General features: G+C 35.9%; 1 protein-coding gene across 3 annotated transcripts in view; it reads right to left on the reverse strand.

The window, feature by feature from the left end:
* BAZ1A (bromodomain adjacent to zinc finger domain 1A) overlaps positions 1–27,100 on the reverse strand; it is an 89,527-nt gene that overhangs the window by 38,600 nt on the left and 23,827 nt on the right. For all 3 annotated transcript variants that reach the window (XM_025442957.3, XM_035719821.2, XM_025442955.2), the window contains 6 exons: positions 14,580–14,723; positions 9,640–9,741; positions 6,014–6,101; positions 2,086–2,220; positions 794–893; positions 164–330 (listed from right to left, as the gene is read on the reverse strand). In XM_025442957.3, coding sequence (XP_025298742.1) covers positions 164–330; positions 794–893; positions 2,086–2,220; positions 6,014–6,101; positions 9,640–9,741; positions 14,580–14,723 — 736 coding nt within the window. The remainder of the gene's footprint in view (positions 1–163; positions 331–793; positions 894–2,085; positions 2,221–6,013; positions 6,102–9,639; positions 9,742–14,579; positions 14,724–27,100) is intronic.

Here is a 27,100-nt window from a genome sequence, read left to right on the forward strand (position 1 = left end):
TTTATCAGCACTCTATGTACAACTAGAAATATAAATAAAAGAGGTAAAAGCATTTGAAAATTAACCATGGATTAAAAAAAAAAAAGAAAATTAACCATGAATTTAAATATGCAAAACACTATTTATTATATAGAGAGCATAGCTAATATACTTGAATGAATACCTTTTCTCTTTCTATTTTAAGTCTCTCTTTTTCCTCTTTCTTCTTCAGTCTCTCTTCTTCAACAATTTTCTTCAATTCTTCCTTCTTTTTCTCTTTATCTTCTTTTTCTTTTTTCTTTGCTTCTAGGGCATCTGCTTTTTCTCTTTTTAATTTAGCCTTTTCAAAAGCTGTGGAGAAGGTCAAACTTAGAACTATTCACAGACGGAAAATAACATATTTTTTAAGGTAACAAAAGAATCCCTGAAATAATGGTTAAATGTGATCAGTAGAGTCACAGGGGTTGTAAATTGCTGGAGGGAGCCAGCAGGGGATTAAAATGGGAAAGCAGGTTGACTGGGTTTAAGATAAACTACTGCACTGGAACATATACCTGCCTTTCAAAGTCCTGCTACTCTAAGTGTGGCCCTAAGACTAGTAGCAAAGTATCACCTTGTTAGAAATGCAGAATCTCTTAAGAGATGAACGCACATCTCATTTATCATAAAAGTCTATAGATGCAGGGAGAAAAACTATGCTTAAAAAAAGAACCCCAAATAACAGAAATATGCCATTTCAGAAATACCCTCCACCAAACACAGAAAAATTCTTTTCTCTACCTAAACAGTTCTTGGAGAGAATATTAAAACTTACCCAGTGACTTCATTTCTTCTTGTTTCAAAAGTTTGTCTTTTTCTTTAGTAGCTTTGTTCCTATAACTTGCAATAGTCTGTTTATTAGCAACGCTGTCCTCCTAAAAAAAGGGAGAAACTTTTACAAACTGATGGTCTGCTTGTTCTTAATAAAAGTTCTATTTATTAATCTTTATTTCTTTAAAAGATTTTATTTATTCATGAGAGACAGAGAGAGAGAGAGAGAGAGAGAGAAAGAGAGGGGCAGAGACACAGGTAGAGGGAGAAGCCGGCTCCATGCAGGGAGCTCGATGTGGGACTGGATCTCGGGTCTCCAGGATCAGGCCCTGGGCTGAAGGCGGTGCTAAACTGCTGAGCCACCCGGGTTTCCCGTAATAAAAGTTTTAAAACTTTCATCAAGTATACTTTCTTTATAGTACAATAAGATTCTATTTCTAAGCATAATTGAACTTTTGATAATCTTAATCATAGCAACATACAGAATATGAGTTAGTTCTATAGCTCTGCAAATTAGCACAGAAAGCTCCCAGGAAACACAACCAGTGATCTACAAGGAGAATCTTAAAAATATGTATTAGGAAAACAAAACAAAACAAAACAAAATTTCCAAGGTACCTTATAAAACTAAATGGTGTAGACATCAACTATAAAAGAGGCTTATGTCAAAAACATTTTTATGGTCAATGTTAAATAATGTCAAAAGATTTTTTTACTGTACTTCTTGTGAGAATAATGGTCTGTAACCTGCTTAGTATAATATTATTACTATCTTTTATCTTTTAAATGCTCTTCATGTTTCAATCCCATAATTTATTCCCTGCGCTTCTTCCTGCTTTATGTTTCGGTAACTGCTTATATGCTTGCTTCCACTTTGGTATAAAATCTCTGTGGCATTAAAGGTATGTCCAATTCACACTTAAAACTTCCACAAGCCTCACTGCTAAGCAGTTATCAACATACATTACACACATTGTACACAAAGAAATGTGTTCCTTCCTAAGGCTATGTGGGTGAGGGGAACCAAACACTGCTTGTGATTTTCAACAGTTTCTTTTTTTTTTAAGATTTTATTTATTCATGAAAGACAGAGAGAGAGAGAGAGAGAGAGGCAGAGACATAGGAAGAGGGAGGAGAAGCAGGCTCCATGCAGAAAGCCCAATGCGGGACTCGATCCTGGGACTCTGGGATCACACCCTGAGCCAAAGACAGATGCTCAACCACTGAGCCACCCAGGTATCCCATCAACAGTTTTATTAAGAGCTACAATGCGGCTTTTATCCGTTCTCTACTTACCTGACTAATAGATACTCGTTTGGGAGGTCTCCCTCTTCTTCTATTAGTAGGAGTGAAGATAAATGTGGGTGGATCATCAGGGAAGAAGTAAGAAAAATCTTGTTCTGCTATTTTATATGTTGAAAGAGATGATGCCTTCATAAAAACAAAAAAAGACATAGGGTACAGTAATAACACCATTTGGAAGCCTTATAGAGATGCGCTCTAAAATGTCATATGACTGCTGTTAAACAGTGGAACATTCTAAACATTAGAATCTCATGTGTTAATATACAGTAACACACATCTTTAAATTCTCTCTATTTTTTTTTTTTTTTTAAGTTTTAGGGGTAGAATTTACTGATTCATCGGTTGCATGTAACACCCAGTGCTCATTACATCAAGTGCCCTCTGTAATGCCCATCTCTCAACTACTCCATCCCCTCGCCCCCCTCCCCTACAGCAACCCTGTTTGTTTCCAAGAGTTAGAGTCCTTTATGATTTGCCTCCCTCTCTGTTCTCATTTTATTTTTCCTTCCCTTCCCCATGTTCATCTATTTCTTAAATTCCACGTGAGTGAAATCATGTATTTGTCTTCCTCTATGCTTAGCATAATAACCTCTAGTTCCCTCTGTGTTGTTTCAAATCGCAAGATTTCATTCTTTCTGATAGCTGAGTAATATTCCATTGTGTGTGTGATACAACACCATCTCTTCTTTATCCAGTGTTATACATTTTAGCTGGTTTACTTGATTTATTATCAGTCAGCTTTACCAGAAAGAAAACCACGATTCAATTCAAAGGATTCCCCCCCCCATAAAATATGCAAGAATGGTTCAAGAGTTTCTTAACTATTCAACTGAGTTTCTTAACTGTTCAAGAGTTTCTAAAACTATTTCAAAATTATGTTTATACAGTAATCTTTTTTGGTTTGCAATGCTTTTGACTAATTTTGTACAGAATTTTCTATGTAAATAAGTAATCCACATATTTAATGTTACAAATCTACTGTATTAACCCAATAAATTTTTCTTAATCATTTCCTAATTGCGGAACATTTAGATTTTCCCCCTAATTGGGGGTAATAAAACTTATTTTTTCAAAAAAGGCTTTATGTATCAAATTTTAAAGTTGATCTGGCAAAGGAGAAATGCTGATAAATTCTTATCAAGTTTCAATTTAGAATTTTAAGTTCAGAGAAGTCAATCTCATTTTTACCAGAAGTTGTGTGATGTTAGGAAAATTGCTAGAGCTAAAAGTTTCAGAACTTATTCACCTTGCATCCATGTCCAACTCAAAACTTTTTATTTTTGGCTAGCAATTCTGAAGATTATTTTTGGTCTAATAGCCAAGATCACTATTATTTCTCTTGAAGAAAACATGCCTCTTACAGAAATATTTTTCAGAAAATGTTTAATAGTGATACAAAAATTTATTTATTTTAAAGATTTTATCTATTTATTCATGGGAGACAGAGAGAGAGAGAGAGAGAGAGAGAGAGGCAGAGACACAGGCAGAGGGAGAAGCAGGCTCCACACAGGGAGCCCGACGTGGGACTTGATCCCAGGTCTCCAGGATCATGCCCTGGGCCAAAGGCAGGCGCTAAACTGCTGAGCCATCGGGCTGCCCATGATACAAAAATTTAAATTGTTAAAACAGAAACATTTCAACTGGGAATTAAATTTTGTGTAATAATCGTAATCTTGGTAGAATACAGCTTTGAACATTTAAAATTCAATCAGTTCTGGCTATCATAATAAATCAAGAATCTATTAAGATTTTACATTAAAGTCTATTAAGATGGTAGTTGACTATCCCACGTAAATCACACCTGAATATACAGATTGCCCTTTAAATATGAATATTAGCATATTAGCATATGAATAAAGCATATGAGTGGTTTCTTCTCAAATATATATGCTCACAAAAGGTCAAAATAGGCTTTAATACATTAATTGCCAATGTTCCTCATTCATACATCCATAATACACAATAAACAAATACATCTTTGTGTTCTTGCAGTATTTTTTTTTTTTAAGATTTTATTTATTTATTCATAGAGACACAGAGAGAGAATGAGAAGCAGAGACACAGGCAGAGGGAGAAGCAGGCTCCATGCAGGCTCCATGCAGAGAGCCGGACGTGGGACTCGATCCAGGGTCTCCAGGATCACACCCTAGGCTGCAGGCGGCGCTAAACCGCTGTGCCACCGGGGATGCCCTCTTGCAGTACTCTTAATAGCAGACTACACTTACCACATCAGGTATTTTTTTTTTTTTTTAAGATTTTATTTATTTATTCATGAGAGACAGAGAGAGAGGGGCGGGCGGGGGGTGGGTGGGGCGGGGGCAGAGACACAGGCAGAGGGAGCAGCAGGCTCCATGCAGGAAGCCCGACATGGGACTCGATCCTGGGACTCCAGGATCATGCCCTGGGCCAAAGGCGGTGCTAAACTGCTGAGTCACCAGGTTGCCCCACATCAGGTATTAAAACTTTGTTATTTCTGTGTGTGCAAGTACACTAGATATCTGCTAATAATCTGTTGTTATACTCTAAGAGAAGAATGTTTACTGTCACTTTAATTGTCATTTCTTTATTAAATAAAGGTGAACTTCTGTTCATGTTTACTGACTATTTTCCTTGGTGTAAAACTCCTGAGGCTTTCTACCATTTTTTCCCCAATTAGGTTGTTTTTGTTCATTGATACATAAGATTTTTATAAATTAGGGAAATTAGCCAACTTGCTATTTATGATACACATACTACAACTCATTTCATATTGACTGACTGCCTACCAATGCCAGCACAGTTCTAGCCACTTCTCAAGTATTTGAATCATTAACTTTTTGTAAGCATCTTTTTTACATGGCTATCCATGATTTTCAAAGCTACAGAGTGAGCACAATTTAAGCTTTTTTCTCTTATCAAGACAAAAACATAAATATGCTTACATTAACAAAATTATTTCAGATGATTCTATGTTTTCAAGTTTTTATATATCATCCACTATGAATTTTGATCATGCCTATTTGTTTATTCTTCTACTGGGATATTTGTGTTTTTCTAATTGATTTGAGCTCCTCACTGTATTTACTGGAAGTATTTTTCTTCTAGCACTTGCCCTTGAAATCTATTCATTATGTTTTCATTTTTATTTAAAGATTTATTTATCAGAGAGAGGGAGAGGGAGAGAGGAAGAGAGGGAGGGAGAGAGCGCACATGTAGGGAGAGGGCAGCAGAGGGAGATAATCTTCCAGCTGACTCACAACTCTGAGATCATGACCCCAGCTGAAATCAAGAATCAGATGCTTATTAACCAACTGAGCCACCCAGGCACCCCTGTGATGTTTATAAACCTACATTAAACTTATATCGTCAAATCAGTCTTATCCTTGGAATTTCTTTTCTTTTGCTCTTCCTAAGTACTTCAACATGCAGAACATTAATAATTGCTTTATTTCCTTCCCTGCCCCATTTGAGTAGTTCTAACTTCGTTTTTCCCAAGTTAACCAGGTGTCCCAGTTTTATTTGTTAAATAATCTATCTTGGTCTGTAGAGACTTGAAATGGTAATTTTCACATAAAACTCATATATTCCTTTTTTTTTCATTTCTTTTCTTTTGATGTAACATCTATTAACTATGAAATACACAAATCTTAAGCATTTAGTAGCTGACTTTTGACACATGCATACTTCTCACTACCCATTTTACTGATGTTTTACTTAGTATTTCTCCAAAAGGAGTTAAATATTTCTCAGTCAAAAAAAAATAGTCTTAGCTTTACCACTTATTTATTTCACAATGTGAGATTTCTAAACTTGATTTTTTCTCCTTAATGATAATGAATAAAATACAATCCATCTGCTTAGTATTGGTTTCTGATGTTCTTTTTAACCTGTTCCTCCTTTTTTTCTCCTCCTTCCAATAAATAATTTCACTTCTCATTACCTTAATTTTAATGACCCCATCTTGTGGTTCACAGTGTTGCTTCAGAAAAAGCTTTAATTTATCACGAGAAAATAAGTGTTTTCTCCGGCTACCAGGGAAAAAGGAGGAAAAAGAGTGAAGTGTTAGTATCAAAGAATTCATTTCAAACTCCATAATCTCTATAAATCCACAATCTCAAATTCAAGTTTAGGAAAAGAAGGATATTTCATTTTCCAATAGTATTTATATAGAAGTTATGAGAAACTTTATACAGAAGTATTTATGTTGAATGTTATAAGATCAACTTGAGTGGATCTATTATTATAAATGTGCTTTACAAACATAATATACACATTTGCTGCGTAAGAATCACTTAGAAGGGATCCCTGGGTGGCGCAGCGGTTTGGCGCCTGCCTTTGGCCCAGGGCGCGATCCCGGAGACCAGGGACCGAATCCCACGTCGGGCTCCCGGTGCATGGAGCCTGCTTCTCCCTCTGCCTGTGTCTCTGCCTCTCTCTCTCTCTCTCTCTCTCTCTCTGTGTGTGTGACTATCATAAATAATTAAAGAAAAAAAAAATTAAAAAAACTTAGAAATCAAACCTCAAGGAATACACTAAATACACTATTAGTGTATTTGTTGCTATTACTAAATACACTATTTAGTAAAACCAAATTTTAGAAAATGAGATGATCCTTTCTAAAAATATAACCATTGAAAAAAAAATTTTTTTTAAGATTTTATTTATTTGAGAGAGAGACACCACGAGCAGGGAACAAAAGAAGAGAAGTAGACTCCCCACTGAGCAGGGAGTCTGACATGGGTCTTGAACCCAGGACCCTAGGATCACAACCCAAGCTGAAGGCAGATGCTTAATCCACTGAGCCACCCAGATGCCCCTGAAATTCTTTAAAAAACTAAAATCAGTAAACTACCAGATATCACATAACACTAAATCAGTCAACATTCAAATGGATATTGCGATCGTTCTTGAACATGTTTCAAAATATTTTGTATTTAACTTTCATATGGCAGCCAATAAGTTCATGGAATTAAAATGAAAGAGAGTTAGAATTAAGATTATAAAAATATGCTATTTTTGATTCTTCCTTGCCCCCAAATTCAAAAACAGCAACCACAATGGTAACAAACACCATCAAAATCAAATCAAAAACAAACACCTCCCCCCCCCCCCACCGCCAACACCCAAATATTTCTGGAAAAGTTCTGGAAACAAACTAAATGTTTTAATTGAATTCAATGTATTCCTTTCAAGAGAAAGCCAAGTCAAAAGCTTCTAAGAGTGAATAAACAATATAGTCTTAAAGTAGTAGCCTCCTCAAAAATGTATATTCTTTTCTTATAGAAAGGACTATATGAAAGAAAGGATTGGTTTACTGTGATATCCCAGTACTATATATACAGTAGATGGCAATAAGAAGGTAATTAACTATGGACTAGTGAATAAATATACTAGTCCTCAAGAATTGTATTGTCCTACATGGTGTCTTCTAGCCACATGTGGTTTTTTAATAAAATTAAATGTTAAGTTCCTCACCATTACTAGCCACATTTCAAGTGATCAATAGCTACATGTGGCTACTGGCTACTATAATGGACAGCACACATATAACTTTCCATTTTTTGCAGAAAGTTCTACTTGTCAGTGCTACTGTTATATCAAAGTCTTCCTACAGAAATAGTACCATCTCTTCATTGTACAACAGCACTATCTGTTGATGCTAACAAAGAGCTGCAAGTCATTTAAGTTTTCTATTATCAAGTATAACATTCTTACCTTATCATTCTTTGGCTCTCCCATTAAGAAAGAAATTACTTACTAAAACTGTAACCAAGATCCAGGAGAACTACATTTAAAGTATAAATCAAGGGGTACCTGGGTGGCTCAGTCAGTTAAGCATATGATTCCTGATTGGGCTGGGATAGTGATCTTGGGGTTGTGAGATGGGAGTCTTGTGCTGGACTCTGCGCTCAGCATGGAGTCTGCTTGTCCCTCTGTCTCTGCTCCCCTCAATCCCCACTCACTCTCTCACTCAAATTAATAAATAAAATCTTTTAAAAAAGTGTAAATAAAAAAGTAAATAGAAAAATGAGTTAAAGGAAATTATATAAAGAACGTGTCTTGAATAACTAAAGGCCAAAAAAAGATAAAACTATGAATAAGGAAAAAATTGGTGGTCTCTACTATTCATTTGCCCATAAATTAAACAAATTCAAAAATCTGAATGATCTAGGGGCACCTACGTGGCTTAGTTGGTTAAGTGTCTGCCTCCTGATTTCAGCTCAGGTCTTGATCTCACAGTTATGAGTTCAAGCCCCACTCGGTGTGGTGCCTACTTAAAAAAAAAGTTCAAAAAAAGTGTGAATAATCTATGAGCATTATTTTGGGAATGCTGTTTTTCAACATAAAATAAGATGCAGAATGCTCCAAAGATCTTAAATTAATGATGGGTCCCCAAAACCCAACCAAACACAAAACTACACACATCTCCTTAGAGTATCTCAGGATTCACTCAGCATTTATTATCACTTTTCTTTTGGACTCATGAGTATATACATATGGGGGGATAAGAGGTATATGAGAATAAGTAAAATCATTTTATTTTTAAGATTTTATTTATTTGAGAGAGAGAGAGAGAAAGAGCGAGCACAAATAGTTGTGGTAAGGAGGCGAGAGAGGGGAAAAAGCAGGCTCTCTGCTGAGAAAGAAGCCCAGTGTGGGGCTCAATTCCAGGACCCTGGGGTTCATGACCTGAGCCGAATGCAGACAGTTAACCAAGTGAGCCACCCAGGTGCCCCAAGTAAAATCATTTTATATCAAATGAAACACAAGATTGACTACTAGGTGGAAAGTTGATAGTTGGCTGATAATGTCAACTTACTTTCAGATGACTAAGGGCCTAACCCCAGCAGGCAACAAAGGGGACTGTCCTAAAATAGATCTGTGTAACCTAAAGCGAATACTTTTAAATATTAACCACTCATTACCCCTCTCTTTTGATTAGGACTCAAATAGGAATTTATTTATTTATTAAAAAAAAAAAAGATTTATTTACTTAATGAAAGTGTGTGAGCAGGGGGAGGGGCATAGGGAGAGGGAGAGAAAGACTCTCAAGCACGACTCTACACTGAGCATGGATGGAGCCTGACACAAGGCTCAATCTCTTGACCCCAAGATCATGACCTGAGTTGAAATCAAGGGTCAGATGCTTAACTGACTGAGCCACTCAGGCACCCCTCAAACAGGAATTTTTGAAGATACTAATTTGTTACTACTTAACTTTCTTAGGGAATGGGAAGAGACTGATCAGATGTTTGTGTCTAATGAATAAAATATTACAAATTACGTATTTCTAAGTACCATCAGACTTCTCAGCATTGAAAATTGAGTTCTCTCATGAGAAGTACCTCATAAATAGGATCCTTCTTAATTTTTTAGAGTGAAGACACTTTGGGGTTAGTTACAAAGGGCTCATGGAGTCCATTAGGATTCATTTTATCAGTCTGTAAGTGTACATTTATTTTAAAAAGGGAACAATCACATGCAACACGGTTTGTTCTATAGCAAATCTTAATTGAACATAATCATTCTCTTTTAAACCAGCATAGATAAGATACTGAGTTTTACCTGATTTGTGTTGCTTTAACAACAGCACACTCATACAATTCTTTTTTAGTGGGTTGCACCTTGTACTTGAATAATAAGGGATCAACTGCATCTTTTTTCTTCCTAAAAAGAGCAAAGATACAAATCAGTTAATAATTTGTTTAAAAATGTGAGATTTTAAGTGGAAATCTAGTTTCTAAGAACACACTATAACAGAATCTAATGTATTTTTAGTTTAACTAGGATTTTATATAAGTTACTGAATCCCTCACCATTCTATTAGCCAAAATAGCACAAAGCACTATTTTATGTTAGGTAGGTATTTTATTCATTTAATAAATTTTCCTGTGTGAGGAAATTAACTAGAGATAAATAAGCACAGAGTACCCAGTTTAGGTAGGATAAATTTGTAAACAAATAGCCCTTGGATTTTCTTCTAAGTTTTCTTCTTAATAACTATGTAATCCAAGAGCAAAAGTGGAGATAATGTAGTTTACTCTGTTTTAAGAACTGGCAGAAGCTATGCATTTAATCCTTGCCTCCACAAACTTCTCATCTTACCTCTCCTTTGAGAATGTATTCATCTATCTGTCCAATAAATAGTTAAGAGCCTACAACATGCCAAAAACTAAATAATAAGAATTAAGTAGTGAACATAATAGAAATATAGTGGGGAGACACATGTAAGCAAACAAAAATATACAACAGGGTAGGTGCTAAGTGCTATTAAAAGAATACACTGCAGGGTGGAGGTACTCTATTTTGTATAGTGACAGTCCTGATACACTGACCAGATAGGCCTGATAAGAGGTTAACAATTGTGGTGCCTAAGGTGGCTTAGATGGCTAAGCATCTGCCTTCAACTCTGGTCATGATCTCCAGGTCCCCAGCTCGGTGGGGAGTCTGTGTCTCTGTTTCCCTCTCTGTCTGCCTCTGCCCCTGCTTGTGCTCCCTCTGTCTCTCTCTCTCTCAAATCAATAAATTAAAAAATCTTAAAAAAAGTTAACATTTAAGCAGAGATCTAAAAGAAAAGAAGGAGCAATTCATGAGAAAAATCTTAGGGAAAGGAGTTTAAAGGAAGAGAGAAAGGATGTGTAAAGGCCCTGAGGTGGAAGTAAGGCATGGTTTGCACAAGAAGCAAAAGAAATAAGAATAAAAGATCCAGTCAAGAGAGGAAACAGAAGGGCCAGATTATAGGCCATCAGTAAGGGTTTGGATTTTACTCTGAAAAGACACCAGAGGATACTGAATAATGTGGAGATAATGATTTAATTTACACTTCAGAAAGAAGTTACTCTGGCTGCCAGAATGTGGGGCAAGAGTGCAAACATGCAATGAACCAAGTGAGAAGTGATGGCAGTATAGACTAGGGTGCTAGTGGTGGCAGTGGAGAGACAAGTGATTAGATTCTTGAAAAGCTGCCTCTGTGAAAGCAAATGCGTATGTACGGGGATTAAATAATGATTATTGAGAAGAAAATGATATGAAAGGATGATAAAAGGAGCATTCAGCAATGAGGGTCAGATATAGTCAAAGTGATTTAGATACAGCACATACGAGGTAGTGGGTGGGGGGAGATACTCAGCACAAAAAGGAAGTATGAGATAATCACACAAATAAAACTGAAGTATTTACCTTTAACAGCAATAGGTTCCTAGTTGTCAGACCAAGGATCTTTACATTGAGACCCAGTATACACAGAAACCAGGAAATATACTCAATCATTCACTCTGACTATATGGAGTGCAGTCTAATATTTTCTATTCCATTAAAGTTCATCATTAATTTCACAACCTACATGAGGCTATAACCTGTGGTTTGAAAAGCACTGTCCCAAGAGAACGTATCAAAGAGAGAATTCCAAGTGTTCAGAAAGCAATATGATAGGAGTTCCCAATACTGATATGAATTTCTTGAAATGAAAAGAGGGAAAAAGAAAAGCAGGTTTTAATGAATCAGTAGCAGTTGTTTAAGAACAAGAGATCTGATTTTTTATCTTTAAATCATTTTTTGAATTGGTGCTAACTTAGCAATTAACCACTACCATTTTATACACTTAAAGGGTTGGTGAAGTATAATATAGACTGCACTTAAAAAGATTACTACCAGTTAGAGTATATAATTATATATGCATAAATATATTTATTTTACTTATATATTATTTGTTCATAGAAACTCATTTATGGACTTTATCTTAATGGAATTAAGGCTATAAAAATGTTATTTTTTGTGTACAAAAATTATTTTTTGTTTTTTCTTGCTATGTCATGAAATTTATGTCTGAAGATAAAGCATGATATAATCAAAACCATTTTTTCCAATCAGTGAAGATATTCTTATGGCATTTTTGCTATAACGCTTACACAAAACTCTATATAGAATAAAATCATAACTGGATTCTTTCCAAGGAAGTAGTTATTAGAGACCAACAGAAACAGCTTCTTATATGGATTCACCTATAAAAAAGGAATTAAAATATAATATTAAAAAGAAACCTCATTTTAATAATTTTTCTCCCTTGCTTCCTAAAGCCTAGGCCTAAATAGCTAGAATATTAAATTGAAGTTAGTGATCTTAACCATGACTGTGACTAATAGATGGCAAACAGACACATTAAAAAATGCTCAAGGGGTGCCTGGATGTCCAACTCTTGATCTTGGCTCAGGTTATGATCTTATGGGTGGTGGGATCAAGCCCCGTGTCAGGCTCCCTGGTTGGCAGGGAAATCTGCTTGATATTCTCTCTGTCCTCTTCCTTTGTCCCTCTCCCACTCATGCACACATGGTTGGTCTCTCTCTCTCTCTCTCAAAATAAATAAATAAATCTTAAAAAAAATACTCAACATCTGGGGCTTTTAGGTGGCTCAGTTGGTTAAGCATCTGACTATCTTAGCTCAGGTCTTAATCTCAGGGTCATGAGTTTAAGCCCCACACTGAGTTCCACAATGGAAGTGCAGCCTCCTTAAAAACAAATGCTCAGGGCAGCCTGAGTGGCTCAGCGGTTTAGTGAAGCCTTCAGCCCAGGGCCTGATCCTGGGGTCCCAGGATCGAGTCCCATGTCAGGCTCCCTGAGTGGGGCCCGCTTCTCCCTCTGCCTGTGTCTCTGCCTCTTTCTCTTTCTCTGTGTCTCTCATGAATAAATAAATAAAATCTTTAAAACAACAACAACAAAAATGCTCAACATCACTAATAATCAGGGAAATGCAAATCAAAACCTTACACCTATCAGGATGGCAAAAATCAAAGAGGCAAGAAATAAGTGTTGGTGAGGATGTAGAGAAAAAAGGAGAAAAAAGGACTCTGATACACTGTTGATAGGAATGTTAATTGGTACAGCCACTATGAAAAACAGTCTGGAGGTTCCTCAAGAAATTAAAAATATAAGTAAATAAATACACACACACACACACACACACACACACACACACACACACACGGTGGAATATTAGGCAGCCATAAAAAAAGATGGGATCTTGTTTTGTAACAACATGGGTAGACCTAGGGGGAATTATGCTAAGTGGAGTAAGTCAGAGATAGGCAAATATCATATGATTTCACTTATATGTGGAATCTACAAACCAAATGAATAAATAAACAAAAAGCAGAATCAGAACTAAGATAAGAAAACAAACTGATGGTCAGTGGAGGGGAGAGGGGTGAGGAATGGGCAAAATGGGTGAAGGTGAGTGAAAGATACAGCCTTCTGGTTATGGAATGAGTAAGTAACAGGAATACAAAGGTACAGCATAGGGAATAGAGTCAATGATATTGTAACAGATGGTAGCTATACTTGTAGGGAGCATAAGTATAAAGAACTGAATCACTATGTTGTACAGTGTTAAGTATAAAGAGATGCTGAATCACTGTTTTTTTTTGTTTGTTTGTTTGTTTTAAGTAAGCTTTATGTCCAATGTGGGCTTGAACTCACAACCCTGAGATAAAGAGTCATATGCTCTATAGAATGAGCCAGCCAGGAAGCCTGAATCACTGTTTTTTCATTTTTATTTATTTTTTAAAAGATTTTTATTCATTTATTCACGAGAGACACAGAGAGAGAGAGAGAGGCAGAGACACAGGCAGAGGGAGAAGCAGGCTCCATGCAGGGAGCCTGACGTGGGACTCGATCCTGGGACTCCAGGATCAAGCCCTGAGCTGAAGGAAGGCACTAAATCACTGAGCCACCCATGGATCCCCTGAATCACTGTTTTAAATCTGAAACTAATATAACATTTTGTGCCAACTATGCTATAAATAAGTAAATAAATAAATAAATAAATAAATAAATAAAAATTTAAAAAATAAAATTAAAGTGGCCTCAGGTGTCTTATTAGAATATTATAGTACTGTTCACTGACAATAGGGAAGAAAAAGACACAAGACATACCGGAAAAAACATTTTTAATTTTGAGATGCCTAAAAGGCAGAGAGGGAACAGAACAGAGCAATAAAGATTTAAATAGCAGTTGTGGAGAACAGAGGAGGGAGTGGAGCTAAAACATGGAAACTTTTAACCAGTTGAAGACTTAGCTGAGATTTTAAATTTACCTGTAGACAATGCCAATCTACATGTGCTTGTGTGATTTTTCTCCAGGAGTACTCAGCTGACCCAGGCTGTCAACTGACTGAACTTCAGAAGGTTAGTTTCTTTATCATATGCACCATAAAGTGATTAAGTATAATAATCAGAGTACAGAATGAATTTTCTCAAAGTAAACTAAATTGGAATGTATAGGTGTAACTGAATGAGGTGAACTTCAATTGCTCCTAAGCAGCTGACTAGAGTTAACTAGATACTTTAAATTTTGTAAATTCTAACACGTATTGTTGAACCATATCACTTGGATGGATTTTACACTGTATTATTACAAATGGAAAAAGAGAAGGGTTAAACAGAAAATTATTTCAATGGGGTATCATTAGTTAATCTGATACACATTTTAAAAATTAATAAAAACCACTTACCCATTTTGAAAAGAACTGTTTTGTGTTTCTGAATCATCACTATCACTGATGATGATAGTTTCTCCATCGACACTACCGACATGTCCATTAGCAAAGCCATTTTGATGTGATGGAGGGAGGACTTCCAAAATCCTACATTGTAACCTGAAAGAAAATGATACATTAAAAATGTAAATTATTTGATATTTTATAATCAAACATTACAGGACAACCTAATTATTCTGAACTGAAAAGTTATTTTGTTTTACAGAAACTATGACTCTGATGTAACCAAATTAACAGAAAATCTGTGACATCCAATTTAAGCAAAGGTTAGATACAATTTAAAATAATAGAAGGTCAACTTATCAAGATTCTTAGCAATTACATTCTTAATTAAAGTTACTGCTTAGAAAATCAAATACTGGCATAACGTCATTATATAGACTGAGTCTCACAGTTTTTCATAGCATCCAGCATTTTAAATTCTGAAGTTCTCCTGATCATAATAACCTTTTTTATTATCACTGTACTTTTGTTGGCATTTCTGATGTCACAAAACTTCCTATTCACTAGTTCTATTACCTCTATTTTGAGTTCCTTTACCTCTGCCCACTCTATGTGGATTTTATGGGCTGCAATTTCAGACATATTTACCACAACTGAAATATTTTGGGGTCTCATTTTTACTCTGCCAATTTGTGACTAATTAAAATGTAGTATACCCATACAACGGAATATTATTCACCACAAAAATTAAAATGAAGCACAGATGAACCTTGAACACATTATGCTAAATGAAAGAAATCAGACATAAAAGGCCACATAGGATATGATTCCATTTATAGGAAATATTCAGAATAGGCAAATCCATAGACAGAAAGTAGACGGGAAAGGGAAGAGGGCGAGAATAGACAGCAATGGGTTGTGGCTGCTAATAGGCATGGACTTTCTCTTTGGTGTATTGAAAATGTTCTAAAATTAGTTATAGTAATGGTTGTACAACTATGAAAACCACTGAGCTGTACATTTCAAATGTGTGAATTTTGTGCTATGTGAAATGTATCTCAAGTTGTTAAAAAGAGGACCGAATAACAAACAAAAGCAGAGTACAGTAGGGAGTGAGAGAGAGCGTATATTGCTGGAATTCTAAGTATAGCATCTCTACAACTCTTAGGCAATCCAGGGGGAGGTTTTATCAACTAAGAATATCTCAAGTACATACAGCTACATTTATCAATAGGGTAAATCCCTTTTATCTGAGAAAAAGTGGTATCATTCATTTGGTCATCTTATGTACCATAATCAAGTTTTGATATATTATGGGCATTCATTTAACTGTCTATTCACCATCCCCATTCTTCTAGGAACTTCATTCTTCCTATACCCTACCTCTTTCTACATGGCTATTAGTAGGGCTGTCATGTTCCCACAAGGTCCTGGCCAGAGTTGATACTGGGTGGGCACCTTTTTGCTGAGCCAATACATTTTTTCTAAGATTATATTTTTTAAAAGATTTATTTATTTTTAGAGAGAGAGAGAATGGGAGAGAGAAAATGTATGCGAGTTGTGGGGGAAGGGGTGGGAGAGAATCTCAAGCAGACTTCCCCTGAGCTGCAGTCCAATCTAACAACCCAGGAGATCATGACCCAAGCCAATATCAAGAGTCAAACACTTAATCACCTAAGCCACCCAGGTGCTCCAATCTTTTCCAAGATTTTACAATTTGGAATCTATAGAGTAAAAAATCAGTCCCTCTCCCATCATAGAATTTGTAAGATATAAAATTCTGGTGCGGTTGGCAACCACATTTCCTGCCACGAGAAGCAGGTAATTTGTTCAGTGAGAAGATAAAGCCAACAAGAGAGAAGAGAGGAGAGATGGCAAAGGTACTAGAGACAATCAATTTTCTTATTCCTGTTCTTCCTTAGACTTAGCTGTGCTTTTCTCATCTCAGGTTTAGCTGTTTAATCTTTCCTTTGATTCAATAAACTGGTAATTGACATTTTGCCTATATTTTTCCAAAATTAATTTTTGTCACTTACAGCCACAATAAAGAGAATCATACAATTCCAGAAAGACAAACAGTATATGCAGACTGGATTCATTTTGGGAAACTGGTGAGTTTTTATGAAATAATAGCAAGTATTTTCATTAGTGTACATTGTATCATGTGCTTATTAACTCTCCTTTAGAATACCTTTAGTATGCCCTAAAATATCTAATAGTGCTGTTAGGCACAGAAAAAACCAGGACCATGAATTTCCTGCCAGGAAATTTCTGCACTATTCCCAAATTGAAGAAAGCAACTGGTCTTACAGCACCCCAAGGTTTAATAATCAACAAAATGTAGACTACATAGATGAATCCAACCCTCAAATCATATCTTCTTTCTTTGTTCATTTTCCCTCATTCTGAGTCTTATATAGGTTACAAGTATCGTATGTGACTCCTTTACAACCTGTTCTTAAAGAACTGAGGAAAAAAAAGGGAAGACTCAAATTACTAAAACCAGAAGTAAAAGTGGGGACATTACTAGTGATTTATTTAACTGGCACTAAATTTAAAAAGATTATAAGAAAAGATTATGGACAATTGTATGCTGACAAACTGGGTAACTTAGATAAAATGGACAAATTCTTAGAAACACACAAAGTAACAAAACTGACCCAAGAAGAAACAGAAAATCTGAATAGATCTATAAATAGTAAGGAGATTAAATCAGTAATCAAAAACATTCCAACAAAGAAAAGCCCCGGACCAGATAGCTTCACTGATAAATTCTACTACACATTCAAAGAGTTAATACTAGTTCTCAAAATCTTCCAAAAAATTGAAGAGGAGATAACACTTGTCAACTCATTCTGTAACACTACATTACCCTGACACACAAACCAAACACATGGCAGAACATATAAAGAACTCCTATAACTCAACAAAAACCAAACAACCCAATTAAAAAACAGGCAAAGGACCTAAATAGACATTTCTCCAAGAAAGATACAAATGGCAATAAGCACACGAAAAGATGTTCAGCCCTCATTAATCAGAAGGGAAATATAAATCAAAACTGCAGTGAGATACCACTAAGATGGCTATTATTAAAAAAATAAAAATGAAAAATTATGAGTGTTGGTGAAGATAGAGAGAAATTGGAACCCTTGCACACTGCTGGTGGGAATATAAAATGATGTAGTTGCTGTGAAAACAACATGGTGGTTCCAAAAAAAAAATTAAACATAGAATTATCATGTGACCCAGCAATTCTACTTCTAGGTATATGCCCAAAAGAACTGAAAACAGGAACTCAGCAGATACCTGCATACCAATGTTCAGAAGGGCTTTCTTCACAATAACCAAAAGGTGGGGAAAAAAACTCAAATGTCTACCAATAGGTGAATGAAGAAACAAAATGTGGAATATACAGCAGCCACAAAAGGGGATGAAGTTCTGATACAGGCTACAACATAGATGGACTTTGAAAATATTACGCTCAGTGAAATAAGCCAAACACAAAATAACAAATATTGTATGAATCCACTTATATGAAGTACCTAGAATACGAAAATTCATGGAGACAGAAAGTAGAATAAAGGTTACCAGGGTCTGGAGAGAGGGAGAAATGGGGAGTTATTGCTTAATGGGTACAGAGTTTCTGTTTGGAATGATGAAAAAGTTCTGGAAATAGTAGTGATGGTTACATAACATTTTGAATGTACTAATGACACTGAATTATACATTTAAAAATGATTACAATGGTAAATTTTTTATTTATTTTACCATGACAATTTAAAAAAAAAGAACTTTTTCTGTTCTAACAATAAAGCTTAAGAAGGCTCAATTATCAAGCCTAAATTGATAGCAAATGTAAATGGTATAAAAAGAACTGCAGGCTGACTTTTACCATTGGCTGCCAGAAATAAACCAGTGTTTCTAAAGAGGAACAACTACAGGAAATCCTATTAAAAATGTTAGGTAATTATGTAACCTAATAATAAAAAGGTTCTGTAATTTAGTGACACGAACTGCACAAAAATATTCAAGGAATCAGATGCACCCAGTTTAAAAAAATGTATTATTGAGGTATAGTTGACATACAATGTTATATTCATTTCAGGTGTACAACATAGTGATTCAACGATTCTATACATTATGCAGTGCTCACCACAGTAAGTGTAGTCACCATCTGTCACCATACAATGTTATTACAACATTACTGACTATATTCTCTATGCTGCACTTTTCATTTCCGTGACTTACTTTTAACTAGAAGTTTGTACCTAAGCCCCTTCACCTCAAATGGGCCCCACTTTTGAAGGGCCTGGCTATCTTTTAGGGATGATATGCTCAGACTTCCCTGTGGTGATGAAGGAAGCTTTTCAGTTACATTATGACAAGGTTCTTCAAGTTACAAAAAGAGACGGCTTTCACTGGTAGACCCCAAGTGAGTACCCCTAAGTTGTGATGATGGTAGCAGTCATGAAGGAAAAACATAGTAAATGGGTCTACTCATGTATAGGCTCAGGTATAGTTGGTGTGGCGCCTAAAACAGTCTGACAGTCCACTGGAGAGAATAGTCTATGATCCCCAGTAAGGATCACAGAGCTACAATAATTCAATAATCAATTTATCTAAAACCAATAGAAAAATAAGGTAAAACAGAATTCTCTGACAAAATAAGGAAGAAGCAAACCAGTACAGTACAGACACATAACTGAGAATGCAGGTAATGTTTTATACATAAATTAGGCTAGTTATTACCAATGCTATTAACTTTGCACAAACTACAGGTTTAGCATTTTTGCTAATCTAATCAAGGCCAGGCCTCTCAATAGTGCTTAGCTAAACTTCAGTTAACTATTTAAGATGTCAAGTCAATACTTTCTAATAGATTTACAAAAAGACTTAATCTATGTCTTTTAAATCCACTTGCTATAATTTCTTGGTTCTAGCGAGTCCAAAAAAGATTGGAATGTTAACAAAGGTTAAAGAATCATGAATTCAGACCTAGCTAGTGGGTCTTTTAGGATACAGAAGCTTTCTAAATTAAAGTTATGCTCCATTATTTGAGGACAGAGCAGAGGCTGATAATCAAAAGATGATCCTTATTATTAGACTTCCTGTATGTCAGGTAAGTACATGGCTTATACATGTTTCTCTCTTCATATCATCTCCACAGGTTATACATTTTCCAAGAGATGAAAATTTTAGAGTCAGAAAGTTCAATCATTTGCTCATGATTATACAATCAGTAACGATACAGCCAAAACTTTAGCTTTGACTCTGAAGCCCGTATACTTTCTAATCTTCCATTCTATTACTGGAGTTGAGGGGGAAACAGAAACACTGAATTGCTCCAATGTTATTTCAGAGCTCAAAGCCTAGGCAGTCAAGAGGCTCCTAAAGTGCTAATGAAGTTAACACTCTTAGGAGTGAAAGCAAGTCTGTGGAATAGCAGCAAGCACAGAATGAGGACATAGAAGTTAGCCATAAATTTGTAACAGTGACAAACTAAGCATGGAAATAGCTTTTTATAAAAATATGCTATAGGGTACCTGGGTGGCTCAGTGGTTGAGTATCTGCCTTAAGCTAAGGTCATGATCCTGGGGTCCTGGGATGGAGTCCCACATCGGGCTCCCTACAGGAGGCCTACTTCTCCCTCTGCCTATGTCTCTGCTTCTGTCTCTCATGAATAAATAAATCTTAAAAAAAAAAAAAAGGTATATACCTCTTACTCCAAAAAGTTGGTTTTAATAGTCATAGTCCAATTTATATCTCAAAATACAAATTCTCTAAAGTAAAATTATCAAACATTTGAGAATTGAAATATATACAGAGTATTTACAAGGCATTTTGGGTAGAAGACAAAGAGCTAACAGTAGAAGGAAAGAAGACTAGAAACTTGGGGAGAGGGATCCCTGGGTGGCACAGCGGTTTGGCGCCTGCCTTTGGCCCAGGGCGCGATCCTGGAGACACGGGATCGAATCCCACATCGGGCTCCCGGTGCATGGAGCCTGCTTCTCCCTCTGCCTGTGTCTCTCTGCCTCTCTCTCTCTCTCTCTGTGACTATCATAAAAAAAAAAAAAAAAAAAATTAGAAACTTGGGGAGACATGCTTGACCTAAGGGACTGCCTCTCTGTTTGGATCTCTAAAAATTGAATATGCTGATTTATGATATACTTTATATCTGTTCCCCTATGCTGCCTCATTAACCTTTTATTTTCTTTTAATACAGGTGTCAAGTACATTTACTTAAAATGCTATGCTTGGATACTTCAACTTTATAGGTAGAAACAAAGTATATATACTTAATTTGAAGTTCAGAATAAAAAAAAAAAAAACACCTCAAATTAAGGTGGTTGTATGATACTCCATACTCCATTTTAAGTAGAGGAAAGCAGACTACTCAACAAGTCTGCCACTTCAAACAAGACAGAATTATGTTGATTACTTGTCAGTGGGAAGAAGAGGCTACTCACTTTTAGATATACTGATCAGAGTAGTTCAAAGAATGTTTCATTTTGAATTGTTCTGAGGCTCTTTATGGACCAGAGAACCAGGTCTCATTATTTCTCCAACTGGGATTTGACCTATTGTAAACCCTAAATATCATTAAGAAAATAAGAATCATTAGATTCTTGGGGCGCCTGGATGGCTCAGTCGGTTAAGCGTCCGACTCTTGATCTCAGCTCAGGTTTCAATACCATGGTCTTGTATTCAAGCCTTGTGATTAGCTCCATGCTGGATATGGAGCTTACTTAAAAAAGGAAAAAAAAAAAAAAAAAGAATTATTAGATTCTTATTAAAGGCTAAACTTAGTACTAAAAGGTATACAGTTCAAATGAACATCTTTGGAAACAAAATCCTAGATATATGGGTTAAATCCTTACATATACTTTTTTAAAGATTTTATTATTTATTCATGAGAGACAAAGAGAGAGAGAGAGACATAGGCAGAGGGAGAAGCAGGTTCCTTACCAAGAGACCAATGTGGGACTCAATCCCAGGATCCCTGAATCACAGCTTGAGCCAAAGGCAGAGGCTCAACCACTGAGCCACCTAGGTGCCCCAAATCCTACATATTTTTAGTAAGTTTCAAATACCTGGATATTATCAGCATGCTATTTAAGCTCTTTAGTATTCAAAAATGATCATCTTAAAGCCACAAGAGTTAGGCTGAAGTATAAATCAAATTAATTAAAGCTTCACCAAAACACTTTAAAATTCCAACTAGTATATTCAAATTAGTAGGTATTTAAAGTGTTTGTGTGCTCAGCTTCATGTTAGCTTGGCATTCTCACACCAAAACATAAGAAGAAGACATGATAACCTTATGATAAGGCAAGACCAACAACATATGAAGATCAAAAACAAGTAAACATGAAATATAATGAAATGTCACCTTAGATTTAGAGCAAGTGACCTTTTGTTTCAACATATAGTATTTATTTTTTTAAAAGATTTTATTTGAGAGAAAGCGAGAGAGTGAATGTGAGCTTGAGGGGGAGGGGAGTAGAGGGAAAGAATCTCAAACTGACTTCGGGCTTGATCTCACAACCCTGAGATCATGACCTGAGCTGAAATCAAGAGTCGGATACCCAACTGACTGAGCTACCCAGGTGCCCCATCAACACACAGTATTTTAGAATACTTAAATTGGCTGCAATGTGAAGGATGGATATAGGAAGAAAACAGGCTTCTTGCTTTTCCTCTATCTTGCTGCCATCCTGAACAATGAGAACAATGGTCACAGCCTTAGGATGGAACAGAAACAGGAAAAAAACCTGGGTTCCTGACAACTTTGTGGACCCGCATCCCTCCCCTCCCCTCCCCTGGAACTCTGGTATTTTATATGGAAAATTTTTACTTCCTTATGCCACTAAAATTCCTTCTATCATATGCACCCAAGTCAAATCCCAGCTGATAAGAAAAAACACTAAGTCATCTATTAGGTGTATTAGGTATTTTTTTAAATTAAAAACTGATTCATTTATAAACATTTTGTTTGTGCTAAATTCCTTTTGAGTCACCATACTGTACTTCTCAATTCAACCAATAAAGCTGAATAAGACTTTCAAACTTGAAAGTTGCTTTGTCATTGGCAATACAGATCTCAACTCCTATTTCAGAATACTGAAAATCTGAAGTAGGAAAATAAATTTAACAACCTATGGTTTGTGGGTATGACTATCAAAGGGCAATTATGAAGGATCCATGTAGTGACAAAAATGTTCTGTACATGAGTATATCAATGTCAATATTTTGGTTGTGATCCTGTACTACAATTCTACAAGGTAATACCACTGGGAGAAATTCTGTATTATTTAACAACTGCATGTGAATCTACAGTTACCTCAAAACAAAGTTTAATTTAAAAACACTAATGAAAGACATTAGGAAATAATTAACTCCAACTAAAAACATTTGTTTCACATCAAGAGGAAAAATCAACAAAGGATACTAAAAAGCTACAGTAAATAATGACACTGTAGTATTGTAATATTGGCAAAAGGAAAGACATACAGATCAATGGAAAAGAAGAGTCAGACCCAAGATTTCATTTATATTAATATTCTGGAAAGGGCAAAATTATAAAGACATAAAACACATCAGTGGTTGCCATATAGTCTAGGTTAGAAGGTGGGGCAAGGGTAGACTACAAAAGGGGACAACAGAACTTCTGGGGAATGGTAGAAATGTTCTGTTTTACTGTGATGGATTATATAACTAAGTCACAGCTATACATTTAAAAATGAATTTTATCATAAAGTAATAGTGCTTTAATAAAACTATACTAGTTTAGACTACTTAGGATCAAGGTCTATCTGAATGTTATTTTATTCTTTAGCTTAAAAGAAAAACATTTATTGTTTTTCTAAAAAAAATTAATGCATAAGAGAAAGGCTAACTGAAGTAGGTCTACTTGCTAGATCTCAAATAAGTTTAAATTAGTCCTGCAATACTTACCAGAGGAAAGGCAAGAGAGTCATGTGTAATGCGTAAACTATGTAAAGGGAGACCTATTCTAGCTTGTTTCTATCTCAATCATATTAAACATTATAAAAATTCACTTAAAAATCCATTCCTCACAAAAAAAGTTCAATGTATAGGTATTCTCTCTTACAACTTGAGTTAGTCAAATCAAAGTCAAATGGCTTCTACACACCAAAATACAGTGCATAAAAAATAAGAATTGGCAAAGAAATTATTATATATACAACTAACAAGTTAAGATGACAAAATTATGCCAATCATTCCCTGCATTCTCAAATTCTAGCTGGAAGCTCAAAGAAAATAACCTGAATTTTTTTTTTACTATCTTTAAGGTCAATAGCATTCTTAACATTGACAATGTTAACAATGAAAATCAACACGCTGACTGACTATGGAAGCAAGTGGAAGATTCAAGTGTACCTTTATAAAAATAATTAAAAAGTAAACATCAGCCCATTCTAATGGCCAATCATAGCAAATGATTACTGGAGAGCTAAATTAATTTGACATTCCAGTATCTTTCATTCATTCTATTTGAATGTTGGTGATACATTCACTAACAAAATAAAACTTATGTCTCTTTTCCCCTGACTTTTGTTTAGGAATAACTGACATACATCACTGTAGAAGATGCACAGCATGACTTGATGTAGGTATACTGTGAAAGAGTACAATAGGTTCAGCTAACATCATCCATCATCTCATACAGATACAATAAAAAGAAAAGAACAAAGAAAAAAATTTTCTCCTTGTGATGATAACTCTTAGGATTTATTTATTCACTTAACAGCTTTCCTAGCCATACAGCAATGTTAGCTACAGTTATGTTGTACGTTACATCCCTAGCACTTACTTATTTGTAACTGGAAGTTTGTACCTTTTGACTACTTTCCTCCAGTTCTCCCTCCCCTCTCAGGCCTTCACTTATATTTGCGCTGCAAACTCTATCCCCATTACCTATGTTCTGCTTGAGAACAATAGATACTAATGCTATACTCATACTGGATTATCCTATAGCATCCAACAGTGTTTTATAGAGAAAATACTGAATTTAATGGACTAAAACAAAAAATTATGACTCAAGACTAGCCTATCAAGTTTTTTTTATATATTTTACTCTATTAAAAAAATTTTTTTTATTTGAGAGAAAGAGAGAACCAGAGACAGCAAGCACGAGTGGGGGCAGAGGGAGAAGCAGACTCCTCACCGAGCAGGAAATCCGATGGCAGACTCGATCCCAGGACCCTGGGATCTTGACCTGAGCCAAAAGCAGACACTTAACTGACTGAACCACCCAGGCACCCCAAGTTTCATTTTCTTTACAATGCTGATCAGAATCGGAATTATGTTGATTGGTATGTTTCTCTCTCTTGCACTTGAATGTAAGTCCTAGTTCTTGTCTTAGTCACTACCCTCTTTCCGATACCTACAAGAGTAACAACAGCACACAATGCTTATTGAATGAACCATATAAAACTTGGCTTCGTGTATGCTTTAAGTACTAAATTAGAATATTCTCTACTACCTCCAAGAAAAAAGACATAATTGGTTTTTCATTCCTGGTAACTATGCTAAAAGACAGAAAATCAACAAATAAAAATTATAGTTTTCCCCATGCTTGCAGTCACCTTTTGTTGCTAGTAAATAGTATTCTTCCCATCTGCAAGCAAACTGTTTGAAAAGATTAAAGCTTAAACAGCTCAGAGTACAGAAGTAAAATAATTAAGGTACCCTGGGGGGATGCTGGGTGGCTCAGTCGGTTGAGCATCTGCCTTCAGCTCAGGTCATGATCTCAGGGTCTCTGCTCAGTGGGGAGTCTGGTAGTCTGCTTCCCCCACCCCAACCCTGCTGATGCTCATGCTCAGTCTGTCTCAAATAAGTAATTTTAAAAATCTTTAAAAAAAATTTAAGGTACCCTGTGATAAGAACAATGATTAAGAATTTAAATAACAAAAGAACCTGTTTAAATATTGGAGCTGTTTTCCCTCTCTGAATCAATGATCAAAAGATGATGCTGATTTTTAGATACTCAACCTTATGATCTGTATCACTCTTAGAATGAATGATTAAAAGATAATCTAACCACGTATGTATAATCCTGCATCTCTTCACACTTAGACAAATTATAAAATGCTCAGGTAAAGAATAAATAGTGAATGATAAATGAGTACATTCAACTACAATATTTAATCCTGCTTAAGTGCTATCCTTTAATATTTTTTTTCATACTCATGAATTTCTCTCAAACAGAAGCAGTGATTTTTGACACTGTGCTTGGAAATTTCACTTGTGACCTTGGTCAAATTTTAATTAATTAACCTGTTTATGAACTTCTCAACTGTAAAATGAGCAAATGAGCTCTTATTACACATGGCTGTTATGGGAACTAAATAAGATCTATAAATAAAAATCTTAGAACAGTGTGTGGCATACAGTATGCTCTCAAAAGTTTACAGGTATTGTCATCATCTCCCTAAAATGATATATAGCAAACTCTCAAGAACAGGGACTAAGAAAATTAGGGACTGACTTAAAAAAAGATGAGTCATCACAGCTGGCAGACTCATTACTGGTCTCTGACAAGTACAGGAAGGATCTAACATTGAGTGCTTTATGTGCCAGGTGCTATGCTGGCCAACTAACAAATTGTGGCAGATTATTGCAGGTATGGCCCCCATTGAATCAGACCTCTTTGATTCCCTCCCACAGTAACTGAATTTGTTCATGTGACTTGCTTTGGTCAATGGAATACTAATAAACATGAGCATGCTGAGGCTTGAAATGTGCTTATACAGTGGGGCCTGCCCTCTCTTGCTGCTGGGAACACTGCTACCACCTTGGGAACAAGTGAGGATTAGCTTCCTGAAGGATGGGAGGCCATGTGAAAGTAGCCACTCTAGTCTGAGGCCCCAGACATGTGAGTAAGGCTATTCTAAAGTAGAAAACCTAGACAATCCAGCCTAAAGGCACGCCAGCCCAGACCATAAGAATGTTCCAGCCAACTAATGATGAGAATAATGTTTATTGATTTAGGCCATTAAGTTTTGGGGTGGTGTGTTAAGCAGCAAAAGCTAGTACAATCACCATATGAATATAGATATTATTTCAGTTTTGCAGATTATGAAAGAAGATTTCCAGAAATAGTCAGTTTGGCTCCAAAGGCTTTTTTCCACCATACCAAGCCACTTCTCCATGCCAAACTCTGAGGTTCTAAATAAAAAAGGGATTTCTGGGGATCTTATTCTATAACCCTTATTTAAAGCAGTAACATTTCCTCTATTCCAGAAGTCCCTACACTATGGCCTATGGGCCGGATCCAACTTACCTCCTGTTTTTTGTATTGTATGATCTGCAAGCTAAGAATAATTTACACATATTTAAATGGTTTAAAATAAAAACCAGGGGATCCCTGGGTGGCGCAGCTCCTGCCTTTGGCCCAGGGCGCAATCCTGGAGACCCGGGATCGAATCCCATGTCGGGCTCCTGGTGCATGGAGCCTGCTTCTCCCTCTGCCTATGTCTCTGCCTCTCTCTCTCTCTCTCTGTTGT

Source organism: Canis lupus, chromosome 8 (assembly GCF_003254725.2).
Source record: "Canis lupus dingo isolate Sandy chromosome 8, ASM325472v2, whole genome shotgun sequence".
NCBI lineage: Eukaryota > Metazoa > Chordata > Mammalia > Carnivora > Canidae > Canis > Canis lupus.